The 14,458-nt window shown below is 30.6% G+C and overlaps 1 protein-coding gene across 1 annotated transcript; it reads right to left on the reverse strand.

The window, feature by feature from the left end:
* Positions 1 to 27: 27 nt before the first annotated feature.
* LOC145328387 (uncharacterized) lies at positions 28 to 7,985 on the reverse strand. The gene is made up of 8 exons (XM_080172025.1): positions 7,921 to 7,985; positions 6,611 to 6,702; positions 6,232 to 6,299; positions 5,618 to 5,670; positions 4,985 to 5,077; positions 3,455 to 3,528; positions 2,980 to 3,006; positions 28 to 2,649 (listed from the first exon to the last, which is right to left on the reverse strand). Exons 1-8 carry the CDS (start codon positions 7,962 to 7,964, stop codon positions 326 to 328), a joined length of 2,775 nt encoding a protein of 924 aa, XP_080028151.1. The 5' UTR covers positions 7,965 to 7,985; the 3' UTR covers positions 28 to 325.
* Positions 7,986 to 14,458: the final 6,473 nt, after the last annotated feature.

The following is a 14,458-nucleotide window of genomic DNA, read 5'->3' on the forward strand; positions in this document are numbered from 1 at the left end:
TAGGCAGATTAATGGGATTATTATTATTATAGGATATATTTATTATGATATATATATTAAAGGCTCAGACGTCCTGTTTCTTAGTTAGGTAAGAAACGACGTACTTGAACACGTGGGAAATATAGATACCGCCAGCCTAGACTTATAGGCTTGTATCTAACCAAGTGCAGACGGGAGGAAGCGTATTCACTCTTTGGCCTGCAACAATCAACTAGCCCTCAACACAGCAGGATGGAGTATGGTGGCGGTTACAAGTGGAGGTCTGACTCAGCCAGAGAGTATAAGAATGTGAACAGGGATAAGGATACATAAACTTGGGTGTAGATTACCACATTATGACAAAATTTTCTAGTGGTTTTATTTCACTAACATTGATAGGATTTGTAATATTTTTTTTACCACTATTATTTACAGGAGTAGCTTCTTCAACTTTTGATTTATCATTATGTTTCAAACTTGAACTTGTTTCTAATTGATTTTCATTTTTCTGGTCAATTACTTTTATCGGTTGAACATTAGAAGTTTCAGTTTTATCTTTTTCACCAATTAAAATATTTTCTTTTTGGCATAGAGTTTTATTTTTGTCCACATTTTTCTGAATTACTAATTGTTGCTCACTTTCTGGAATTTTTTCTCCAGGTATTTTTTGAGGAATGTCCATATTTGCACTAGTGGAGGATTTTACTTCAGGAATTTCAATGTTTGCCTTAATGGATGACTTACTTGTATTATTTTCTTTAGTGTCTTGAATGGATGACTGAATTGTATTGTTTTCCTTTGCTGATATACTACTTTTAGATAAGCTCTTTGATAAGATGTTAAAGAAAGTTTTACCCTTAGATTCTTTTTTTCTCTTCAAAGTATCACTTCCATCAGAGAAACTATCATCTAGATCTTTGACAGATTCAGTTTTAGCTACTTCAGAAATGGTTTCAGCGTATTCATCTTTGTTTTGAGTATGATCAATTTTAATAACATCTTGTGATTTGTCTGTTTCAAGAAACTTTAGTAAAGTTTCCTTGTCAGTAATTTGCTTTGGATTTATATCATCATTTAATGACTTTGGTAAAGCAGTGGATTGAATCGTAGTTTTAACTTCCCTATTTAACATATGATGGGACTTTCTGATTTCTTTGTAGGTTACTTCTGATTGGTCATTATTATTGTTTACATTTTTATCATCTTTACTACTTATCTTTACTGAAGTTTCTGTCAGGCTTGAAAAATTATCTGGTGTTACTGGATTATTTACTGTTACTTGACTGACTTTAACTGCTTTAAAACTATGAATTTCCTTGTCATTCTTTAGATTTTTCATTTCTTGTAAATGTGTAACTGTTCTGCTCTCAGCTGCTGTTTTCTCATTAAAGTCAATTGTAGAATAAGTAAGATCATCCTTGTTTAAAGGTTTAATATTTGATGATTTTTCTGCTTTTTGGCTAACATCCTCAGGAGAGTTTGCCTTTGATTCCACAGCAGGCTTAATTTCCTTATTTACCATCACAACTCTCACCATTTCTCCATTCAAATCAAATTTATTAGTATCTGCTTTGTTCTTTACATCAGTAGTTTTTACTTTTTCTTTAGAAATTTGATTATCATTAACAATTTTTGGCTTAACTGTATCTTTTTCAGCATTAGTAGTTTCATTTTTTGTAATGATATTTGCCTCACTACTAATATTGGTATTTTTGGAATCATGTGATAACTTTCTTTCTGAGTTCTCCTTGATAATTGGTAGAACTGTTTCTGTTATAGGTTTTGTAACGTCTTTAACTTCAGCGACAGATTTTAAAGCAACAATTGCTTCATCATAAACTTCTTCAAGATTCACTTTTGTACTTGATTTAGAAGAAACAATTTGCTTGGTATTTAAATCACTAATTTTCTTTGTCTCAGTTGCTGAAACTGTTGACTTGCTAATGCTTTCAATTGCTTCTACAACCTCTTTAGACTTTCTTTTCTCTAAATTACTTGTATCAATTTTTATTTGCACATCCTTGACTTCAATATTTTCATAATACTCAGGATCTTCAGGGACAGGACTGTCTTCCAGCTCAGTTAGATAAATTGATTTCATGATTGGACCATCAGGAATATCTGAAGATTTTGCACTTGCTTCCTTATTTGTAACTTTTATTTCAGTGACAATTTTAGATTCTACTTTTTCTGCTGTAATAGCCTCTTTTGTTTTTTTCACTTCAGATTTTTTGTCAGAAATTGAACCATTACTTTGCTTTTCACTGCTTTTAGGCATAGTTAAGGTGAGTGAGCCATTAACAATACCTTCATCTTTATCTTGATCAACTTTAACATAATTATCAGAAAGCTTTTTATTTCTTTCCAATGAAGAAAATGCTTGTTCTTTTAGAATGTTATCAACAATAGACATTGATTTCTTCTTTCCAAGTCCATCATCAATAACAATACTTTTTACTTCATCTTTCCTTATGGATATTTTAGAACTGTGGATTATTTCAGGAGGTGTTATAAAATTTGAATTGGTTTGATGTGAAGAAACTGGCAAGATAGGTGATAGAGGTGTGATAGTATATGAAGATCCATAGGCAGATGTTGATCGGGTTGAAGTTTCCAGAGCTTCATCAAGATCAGGAACATTGTCATCATCTGTATCATCACTTTCCTCATCTAGAATGTATACAAGTATGATTTTGAAGAAATCATAATTTAATCATTAATTACCAAAAAAGTAGTTAATTTATTGCTTTTCAATAAGATAAATAATAATTCTACTTTTATCATTTAAAACATCTTTAAGGGTTTGTAACATCAAATAATAGCAATAAGTAACCTTGTGTCAAAAAGTTCAAACTGAGAAGTAGTAAAATGTATGATTTATAATTTCTTTGCCTATTAGATTAATTTTGTTTAAATGATGGGTATAAAGTTTATAATTATTTTGATAATTTATCAGCCAAGATGAACAATTTGAACATAAGATTTTAAAAACTGATTTACCTGATTCACCTAACTCGCCGAGGCTCTCTAAAACAAGCAATTTTTTTTTATATAAATTTTAATTCACCTATAAAAATTAATTGTATTTTTTATCTAAAGGGGTAGTTTCACGAAATGCATTTAAGGAACAGCATATTTTTTTCCTGGTTAATTGGTTAAACTACATTTATATGGCATATATTTTAAAGAATTTCAATTTTCTACCACGTAGTTTTTAAAATATCAAGACTTGAAAATCGTCTTTTTAAATTGCATATGTCACAAAAAGACGATTTCAAGTCTTGATATATTCAATTAATTCACTAAATTAAGTTCGAATGCATTTCTTGAAACTACCCCTTTTAATATAAATAACCAAAATTTGTCTTAGAACTTAGAAGTTTAATTAAAAATATTATTCTTTCCTTTTTTACATAATGTAATAAGATTGACAAACAATAACTATTAAACCTTGAATTGATAAATATTTGAATACCTGTAAAACTCAAAGTTGTGCACAACATGCTGCTTGTCATATCTGCTCCAGAAAAACATTTCTCCAAGGGCAAACTATAATTTTATTCATGCATTCTTTGCATATTTCAGAGTTTATCAATTAATCATCAAATTTTTCAATGATCTCAAAAATGAAAATTTTAATGAGAAAAAATATTAGAACATTTTTGCATACCTATTTCCTCATATAAGAAAAATGCAAATATTTTTAAAAGAATTTTTCTAAGTTAAATGAAAGAATGTCTGTAAAATTTTTCTTATTTAAAAGATGAGACATATTCAGACATATTTTACGTCAAGGACGATGTTTTACAAAGAGTAAGGTATGAGGCAAAGCAAAAAGTTACAATTTTATTAAAATAATATTTTTAGCCTAACTAAAGTAGCCGTGTTTCTGTTTCTCATTAGAAAAAAAGCTTATTTAGAAAGCGTTGTAACAGCCCTTTTCAACCTATTCTAAGCTGATTAAAGATATATTCTAAAAAGTTCAATATTAAAAAAACAAAAACTAAATATTTGAATTTAATTTGAAGTGCAAAGGCTGTAATTTGTCATCTGTTTAATTCCTGCAATGTGAATGGCCAAACAACAATGGCAAAATAAGATTGAAATATTTACAAATCTTAATAGTCCACATTTTTAAATGTGGCTTTCATTCAAATAACTTTTAGATAAGGCTGTAGTGTAGAATATTGCTTTAATTAAGATATTTTAGGTTCATATTAACAAATAAAAATTTCAGAAGAATATAAACTGTACACAAAAACTAAGGAAAATAAAATTTAAAAAGCAAAACTTAAATGTAATTTGTTAATCTATGTTATTGAATTGTAAAAGTTGCCCAATCAGAATTTTCAAATATGCTTTTTATTTGTTTAAAAATGTTTATTATGTGATAAAGAATTTATAGTTTTGTTCTGATTGTGTTATGCAAAGGTTTATACCTATAGGATAGCAACAAGAATTTGTTTGTGCTTTCTTAACATGTGCCTAGTAATATTTGGTTTTATTGTTAATTTCATAAAAAATTCAATTCTTAAGTTAAGTTTAAAGGCCAATAATGTTAGCTAAAACCTTTGGGTATTGTCAATTTCGTGACATCAGATCTTAAGGGGCGTTTCATCGTAATTTGACAGTAGATTTTCTCCACTTTCAAGCCTCTGCGTAGGGCTATATCCCTGCGGGGCAGTCATTAACATTTACCTAACCTAACCTATCATAATCTACTGTGAAAATATGACGAAATGCCACTCAAGAGGCGATGTCAAGAAACCGAAAATACCCAAACAAACCTTTTCCCCAAAATCATGAATGACTCAACTTCCAGTTATCGGAAGCTTAAAAATTACAATTGATCAAATTTAGTGGATAAAAATTTAGATGCCGCCACCGATAAATCAAGCCCTATATTTACTTTTCTCCATTATACGGCTGCCGTTTTTTCGATCATTTCAGCCGTCAGACTGCCAAAATATTCAGAGCCTTGATTTGTATTAGATTGCATGAATTCCTGTAAGTAGATGAAGCTGTTCTAGCAAGATTTGTTGCTTTGGCCACCTTACTGTCAATAACCTTCTGCGGGTCAACGATTTTTATCATGTTACTAAAATAAAAAATAATTAATTAACAACATCTTTTTTTCACTAGGGAATGTTCCTAGCATGGGGGGGGGGATTTGTATTCAAAGTGGAAGAGAGGTGCGAAAAAAAACCATTAAACACTAAAGGGGGAATGGGTTATATAACTGTATGTCCCCATCCCAAGGACCTTGTGCCAACTCTCAATTGGGTCTTTGAAAATCAACCAATAGTGTCAAGAATCTTAACACAGACAAGTACCAGAAAACAATTTGCTAGCAGACGAAAAAGGTCCTTGAAAAAGGGGGGCAGGTAGTTATCTAAATCTAAAAGTATAAAACAATTCTTGGTACTATGTGAAGCTTTCCTAAAATGGAGAACTTAATCAGTTCAATAGTTAGCGAGATCTTTTTGTACAAACAAAACCTTACTACACTACTATACATACATATCGGTCGAAAATATGATTCTTTTTTCCTTCTATAAACAAATTTCTCATAATTTTGAAATCTTTCTTGTGATTACACAATTTATATTTATATTTGAATATACAAAAATCTGTTAACCTGTAATGTCCAAATTCATTTTTAAGGGCGGGTAAATCAGGATCATGGGTCCACTAAAAGAAGATATTAAAAAAACATAAAAAAGATGAACATTTATAAAAGTAATAGAACGTATGTATGTCTTTCTGTCGGTACCAAAAATTTAGTATATCAACAGGGGCGTGTGGGAGTGTCAACCCCTTTACTAAAAAATTAGGTGCAACTGTTAATGTTTTCACTTTTTAACCCAATTATGACAAACAACTTCCCTATGTTCATTACTTTTTCTCAATCATTTTTTTAAAGGTTTTTAGCAGATTTTATAAAACAAAATAAGTGTGTGAGGGGGGTGGGGGAGGTAATATGTGAAGACCTAAAGTCGGCTAGTATACTGGAAAAGGAGAATTACATAGAAATGAGAACTTTTTAGAATAAGGTAATATTCAGGGATATAAAAGGGATACGATAATGACCGATAAATTAATGTACAATACATCCCCAATGATGATACACAAAACTACCCCATCTATTGATTAAAATTATTGGTTGAAGCGTTTGAACACTCAACTTAATCTATATTTAATAAATGTCCCCAATGTCCCCTCCCTCTCTGGTAATATTTGATTAATATTTACCTTTCCATCTACAGAAAAGCAATACTCAAATCTCCCTTGGCCGAGTAAAGTTGTCACTTCAAAATAACCTAAACAAATACAAGGTCGTTTACGTCTGATATTAACAAAGCTATGGTTAATAAGCTAACTTACGGCCAAAATGAAGAGGTAAGAGAATAAAGAAAAAGAAAACACAAAGAAAGAATAAAAGAGAACATGGTATAGTCTAACAATTTGAATCATTTAATCATTTAAAATAAATGTAAACTGTAAATCAATATCAATACTTATAATAAAGTAAGAGGATGTTCGTTTGTCTATCTGTCTGTACCGAAGGATCTCACTAACCGCTGAACCACTATGGTTCTCCTTTACATAATCATAAGAGACAAATTTTTACCTGTTGAGTTTTTAAGCATAGGAAGTGTAAGATTTTGTTTATCTCTAAATATACATAGGAACACTTCCTCGCCTCCATGATCCCAGACAAACCTATATAAGTTTACTCGGCATTATTGCGCAATTTGTCATAGTTTCTATTGATTAATTATAATGAAGACGATTTAATGATAGAAAAAAGTTTTCATAAACCCACCTCTGAAATTGTTAGTTCAGTTGAAAAAATATAAATCATAAGGTATATTGATTAAACAATCCTTATAATAATGAAGTAAAAGGATCTTGGTCTGTATGTATGTATGTCTTTCTGTACCGAAGAATTTCGCTAACCGCAGAACCGATATGGTTCTCCATAACAGGGTAGCTTCTCAAAGGTCCTGGAAAGATTTATAATTATTTGGGAGAGAGTAGCAGTTTTTTTTAGTTTTTCTTTTAAAATCTACAATAAAAAATTGGGTTATCAAATTCACCTCCCCCCTCCTCAATTGCCCCTAGAGAGTCGTAGCCGCTAATAAATAGATAATTGATAATAGATGATATAGGATACTAAGATAGACAGATTGACATAAGCTGACATAAGGGTACAAAATTATATGAGTAACACTATGATGTAACTTAAAAGTCTATTCAAAGCTTAGTAAACTTCAAACTGTCAATTTTTATCAAAAACACGTCAAAGAAAATTTTACATTTAGAAAATGTTTCAACATTTTTATCATTAATCAGGCGAGACAGACACAGACTTAAATAAAAACAAATTTTACACAACTAAACTAAAATATTTTTAGCTTTATGTTTAAAGAAATATATTTTTGTCAAATAGAATTTTTATGTAAAACTAATGTTTGCATTGATGTCTAAATAATTTGATTATTATTTATCTATATCATTAATTTATTATAGGATTTTATGTTTATGGCAAACAGGCAAACATATTAAATTGTATCAACATAATAACAAACATTGATTCAGTGATTCTGCAATTTTCTTAAAAGGCAAAGCCAGGGGCCGTGATTTCGCAAATTAATTTTATTTGAAATTGCTGAAAATTTGGATATTTTATTGGCCAAAAACTTGTTTAGTGCTGTAACTTAAGGGAGTGGGTAAAAAGCTCCCAAAGAAGGAAGTGTGTTGTGGGAAAATTTTTACTTGTTTGTCTTTTTTCTCTGGGTAAAGCAAACTGAATCGTAGTTAGAAATAATATCTAGAGAGGAAAATAATAATTGAGTCAATAGGCATAAATTTACTTCATTGGTTGCCATTTTTCTTGCATTTTACCAATATTATACAAACAAACTTAAAATGTTTTACCTTGTTTCAAAGGCTCTCTCTCCCCCTCCTCCTCCACTTCCCATTTTTGGAGATTTCTTCTCCGCCTCTCTGAAAATAATTGCTCTTGTTAAATTGATTAAAATTCATCATTTAATTAAAAGCTTATATGTATAAAAGTAAAAGGATGTCTATGAGCATGTACACCTGTCTGTAAATTAAGATCTCGCTAACATCTATGATCTGGATCACTGAAGCAACTTATAGGTTGAGGGAAGATTTATAAATATTTTTTAGGAGTCCCAAGGGAAATCATCCCTGGACGCCCCCCCCCGCCCCCCCAAAAAAATCATCCTAAAATTAATAGTTGAGGTTTGTCTCTTGTAGTTCTGATTGAAAATTTGACTTGGTTATAGAATTGTCCTAGTAAAATAAAACCTTTTCAGAAGAAAAATAAATTATGAGGCAAAACCCTGTATCTTTATGAAAATTTTTGAAAGGTAGAAGACATTTGTATTAAAAAATACCATCCAATCACAAAGATCTTTGCTGTTAAACCTTGTAAATGTTTGATAATGTAATACATACATCAAACACTTTGATAAAGTCAAAATACACAAAACTATAGTTCATTGAAAGAAAAGTCAAGTTAATTGTTGGAGGAAATATTAGGCTATCTATCTTTGATATCAGCCAAGTAAATTGCTATATAGTATTATATACAGACGGAAGACAAAGTAAGTGAATCTCAATTGTCAAGAAAATAATCTAAAAAAATTAGGAAGGTAAAATTTTGATGTAAACCTTATTCACACGAAATGCGTAGCCTTGCTACTTCAACAGTCTTTGCTTTAATTTCTTGTAAAACGCACATATGTCTACATTTTAAATGTGTAAAAAGATAGAAATTCTACCTTAAAATAATTTGAAATATTTACACAATTAGTCTTATATCAGATTTCCATGAAGATTTTCCTGATATTTCCGTTTGCACGTAGTTTTTTCTTTAATTTAGATTAATAGTTACAATTTTAGCTAACTAAAGCCAGGAAGTTCTGAAAGGATAATCATTATAATCAGGACAATCTCAGGAGGGGAAAAAATCTTTCCTTTAAGAAAAAAGGTAAAAATTTTTTTGGTTGGGGGGGAAAGTTTCCACGCCAATCTTTTAGGTTGGTTGAAGTATCCTCCCAAAAAGATATGAACTTCTCTAGACCTATGAGAAGCTTCACTGTTAAGGAAAATCAAATCGGTCCTTAGCTACAGACAGATAGACAAACTGACATTCTGTTACTTTTATAAAAGGCGAATATTTTATAACTTTTTCTAGTGTATAATAACTAACATTACTTAAATAAACATTTTCTAACAAGAATATCACAAGTCCACAGCAATCAAAATATAATGTTTTTTAGCACTGTACACATTAATATTGTATAGTAAAATGAGAAAGAACGCAGTAACTTCTTTCTCAGCCATAACACTCATTTAAAGTCATTCAAAACAGCTAAATTTTATAATCATTTATTTCATGGACATGTAGAAAGCTTCACTGTAAATGAGAAACATCTCGGATTAGTGCTTGATTAAATCTTTCGCTACGAATAGGCAGACAGATATCCTATTATTCTTATATAAAGATTATAGGTTAATAAATTGATATTAAAATAAATAAAACAGTCTTATTAGTTGTTAATTCACAAATAGAATATGTATTTTATTTATCTGTTTAGACATTTCAAATTGTTTCTTGCATGTTTGTACTCTTCAGATGTAAATATAAAACTGAAGTTGAGAATTAATTTAGATTTAAAGGATTTTTGCAATTATTTTGGAAGATTTTTTGTACATAATAATTTTTATATATAATTTTATTTATTTTTTGTTTGGTTGTGAGGACACTCATTCACTTAACCTGACTGACACACACACACTCACATACAAAATCGCGCGCGAAATGACATAGCGCGCCGGTCACTGTGTGTGTTGATAGTTCCTGGGCCTAACTGCGCGCCTCAATGCTTTAATAAGACTAAATAGCTTTTTCAAGTTCATCAGCAGTCTCGAGGACGCAGGGATATGGTAATGGTAGGTAGATTAAATTTGTTATTCTAATCGTTCATTCTGTACAAATGTGAGAATAAGATTGATAGATAGATAGAGGGCGAAATAGACATTTTGATATGAGATGAGGGTAAGAATTATTAGACTTCAACAAAATACCTTATTGGGCACTGAATCCCTTATTTTGAAATAAATTTAAAATAAAGGGTAGAGTAGTTTTTAGTTTGTTTGTTTATTACGTAATATCATCTTAGGTTAAGTCATGTTGATAAAAGGGTAGCCCCACAAGGGTTAGGCATAGGTAAAAAAATCACTTGTGGGTAAAGCACCGATTGTTTTTTACAGGAGAGAGGACCGAATAGAGAGCAAGTAAACAGGCAGACATAAAGACAGAATGGAGGGAAGACATACAAGATAACTTATTGAGTTGCTTTGGATAATAAAAAACATTTTTCGTAAAATACAGAATAAAAAATGCATGTGTTATATCAAATTTGTTAAATTAGAGAAAAGACTTGATTATTCCTTGTTGACCTATCCCTAAATTCATGAAGAGAAGTGCAGAGCACAGGGCGGTCAATCTTTATAAACCCGGCTAGGGAGGAAGGGGACATTAAGCTGTTTATTACACTAGTCCCTAAAATTGAATTTTGATTGGTTGATTCATTAAGTTGAGTGTTCAAACGTTTCAACCACTAATCAGGAAACAGGGAAATTAAGGAATTTTGCAGGGATCTAAAGGGAAAAGACAATGGCCGATAAATTTCTGACATCCTCAATGATAATATACAAAATTATAACTTTTGCACATTAAGATTAGTGGTTGAAACGTTTGAACACTGAACTTAATGAACCATCCAACAAAAAATCACTAAAATCCAAAAAAAAAATTTAATTCAAAGAATAAGAAAACGAAATTATAAAACTTTCGGGACTATTGAAATAAACAGCCCATTGTCTCACTCTCACTCTGGAATTTTGTAACTTAAAAATCATCAACCTTTATTCATGTTTAAAAAAAAAGATTGAAAAAGAATATATATTGTCAATGAAATGTATGGTCTTTTAATTATCAATTTTTTCAAAGCTGTCTGCTTATAAACATAATTTTCCTTGTTTTTTTTTTAATTTATATCTTTTCGATTTTAACATACTAAACTCTTTAAATATGTAAACATAAAATCGAATCATCGAATGCATTAAATTGGTTTTAAAAGAATATACTATTGTTTACTATTTATACTTGTGATTCATCTTTACATGATGTGGCCTTTCTCATCCTTGTTTTTATTTTGACCCTTTACATTCTAAATTACAAATAGAGTAATTCAAAAGTCGTCTTTTTCTGAAAACCATTCAATGATTAAATTGGTTTGGATGTGTGTGTGTGTGTGTTAATGTTATAATGTATGTGTGTGTGTGTGATAACTTCCTCTTTTCCAAGTAACTTTCTTTCATATACACAGTTATTGCTTTCTCTTATCTCTTAAAGCACACACAAGCAGACAATTATTATTTGTTATTTGCCAATAATGTGAAGTTAAGGCAGTTATCAAGTGTTTTTGTTGTTGTAAATCATTTGTTGTCATTGAAATAAAATTGTATATATTTACATCAATAACTATGCAATTTTAAATATTTAATTATTAACTGTCTTATTAACTAGAAACCATCTACTACGTAACACTTGATTATATGCAATAGATAGAATTACACTAATGTAAACGGGAACAATGTCACAAGCAGATTTTTGCAATTGAAACACCCCTTTCAAATTAAAATCGAGAGTGGTAAAGAGAGGTATAATACAGACGACAGGAGAGGTGTAATGATGTGTCAGGGGGTTGGAAGTCAGTTGTTATGTGGGGTGTAAAATATGGTATCTAATATGTTAACTATAATTGGTGCTTGAAGCTCTGCACCCCCCCCCCCTCCCCCCCTCCTATTGTTGAAATTTGATCTTTTGAAATAAATTGTTTCAGAAAAATGTTATTAAACATACCAATAGATTGTCTTGGTCTTATTTTACAACTTCTCACAATCAATGAAAGAAAGAAATTGAGATTTGTAAGTAAAAGGTATTTATTTTTAATTATATTAAGTATAATTTGTAGATTAATTTGTTAAGGAAGGACAAAGTGAGTTTTAGATTAGATGTTCAGTGGTCATAAAAAAGAAAGGTAGAAAAAAATCAAATCACAAATCTTTGTGCATGAAAGAATATTTTTGTATTCTGAAGCATGACTAACGGACCAACGGATCTAGTAGATTATATGCAATCATTAAATAGTCATTGATATATATAGTGGATCTTAAAAACTTTTCAGCCGTCTATCATAAAAATTATGTCTTCTATTTAGCTATAACTTAAATTGTCTATTTTAAAAGATTATGTCTTTTTTAAGGTTGAATGAATCAGTGACCAAATTGGACAAGAGATTCCGTTATTTATCCATAGATCTTCTGTCAACTGAATTATCATGTATAGATTTAAACAGCGGAAAACCTATAGGCATTGACATTAGCATTGCATATACTTTTCTTGTTTGAAATACTCAAGGATCGAAAGGGATAAGACAATGGCCGACAAATTGGTGTACATCCTCAATGATGATACACAAAATTACCCCTTCTCTGTTTATTAGAATTAGTGTTTGAAACGATTGAACACTAAGCTTATTTAACCAACCAATCCCCAAAGTTGTTATGCCAACGAATAAGAAAACGTAATTAAATATCTTTGGGGATTATTGCAATAAATAATCCAATGACCCCTCCCTCCCTAAAATACCTCTAAATTGGTAAATTGGGCTTTTGTTAATGTCAATTTTTAAAGGATGCATCAAGTATCTACTTCAGTTAATTAATACAAACAGGGAAGCTTTTTACAGTTCCTATAAAAAATGACGTCATACTAACCTACCATTGGTCAGTTAAAATGTATACTGGCCTGTTATTGGTAATTTAGTCTGTGTATTGGCTTATCATTGGTCATTTGTGTTGAAGACGTCATTTTTAATAGGCTCTATAAGCTGCTTCACTAACAGGATCAAAGATTGGGTCAAGTTTAAGTTTGTTTTACCAGAATCTTATTTTGATGATCAGGTAATTGTATGGATAATGAGATAGGACAATGGATGATAGAATAATCTTCTTTCTAACCCTTACTGTAGAACTCCTTGTAATCCCAGGACAATTTTCTTTGATTTTGGTTTAGGTTACATTCACCCTTCCGTGGGAAAAATAAAAAAATAAGGCCATTGGTCGATTCACCCTTTTTAAATTGCCCATGGAGGCCATGGATAGCCCTCATTGATTAGACAATTGCATAGGAAAAAACTCCCTTGTCCTAAATTTTAATATACTTAAATATTAGGGAGAGTTTAGTATTGTATACCCATGCACTTTGAGGGAAAGCACTAAATTTTCTATAATAATTATTTTTATTTAGGATTTAATGGAGCTTCTCATTATGACAGCACCACAAGTCTACAGTCTGTGTGTTCTTGATGTTTCAAAGTTTAAAGATTCTGGATTACAATTATCTTGTCTAGAAGAGTTGGAGTTACAAACTTATAAATACAGGAAAAGCACACCAAATTTAATTGTCATTTAGTTTGAGAAGTTTTCTATAGTGCCTATAAAAGTGATACTGGCCTACCATTAGTCAATTCAAATTTAAACTAGCCTGCGATTTGTAATTTAATCTCTGTATTGGCCTGCCATTGGTCATTTATATTGTACGACGTCATTTTTTATAGGCACTATAAACAGCTTCTTAGTTGGACGATAATATCTAAATCTTACTTTTAAAAATGTATAAATAGTGTCTGTCTGTCCGTCTGTTTGTATACTATCACGTCAGATACTTTATTCTCGGTGTCAGAGAAATAGTTGTCAAGGTATGGTTTTGAGCTATTTTGCGATAGGGAAGGAAAAACTACCCTGAACATTTTGTCCTTTTTTAGTAAACAACAGCTAAATCGAATGAGAACCATTCCCTCATCCCCCCGTTTGGGGTAATTCTGTTTTTCTAATATGAAAATTTGAGGACAATATACCCCTCCACTAGAACGTAGACGCTGGTTCCAAATATTTAAAGTAGAACAAAATGTCTCTTTTAAATATTTCATAGCAACCTTCTGATTGATTAGGTTCTGTTTTTCTGGAAATCAGTTCCTCGAATTATTGCCTCCTTAAAAATTCTCTTTGCATTAAAATTTGTGTTTTTTATATATCATAAATTTAATGTGCTTTAGGGATGTAGCAACTGGCATAACAAATCTCCTAAACAGCATCAATCAACCAATAAACAAAATAATTTTAAACAATTTCCCATTAGAAGAAACTGTTGTATCAAATAATGAATATAAATTTAGCAAACTTGAAGTTATTGAGATTAACGCTTGTCAGATGAGTGAGAAATGTTTGATTCTTCTGTTAGATAATTTATTATAAGTAGTGGTTTCACGGCCCTAGCATCTAGGGAGGGAAATGTTGGTAATATATTCAAAAC

Source organism: Acartia tonsa, chromosome 9 (assembly GCF_053477335.1).
Source record: "Acartia tonsa isolate MP-2025a chromosome 9, ASM5347733v1, whole genome shotgun sequence".
NCBI classification, from domain to species: domain Eukaryota; kingdom Metazoa; phylum Arthropoda; class Copepoda; order Calanoida; family Acartiidae; genus Acartia; species Acartia tonsa.

Coding starts and splice junctions, on each gene's coding strand:
- LOC145328387 (XM_080172025.1), bottom strand. CDS start 7,964: ATGGGAAGTGGAGGAGGAGGGGGAGAGAGAGCCTTTGAAACAAG. Junction 5,078..5,617: donor AATGAATTTGGACATTACAG/GTTAACAGATTT, acceptor TTTTTATTTTAG/TAACATGATAAAAATCGTTG. Junction 2,650..2,979: donor CGGCGAGTTAGGTGAATCAG/GTAAATCAGTTT, acceptor TATACATTCTAG/ATGAGGAAAGTGATGATACA.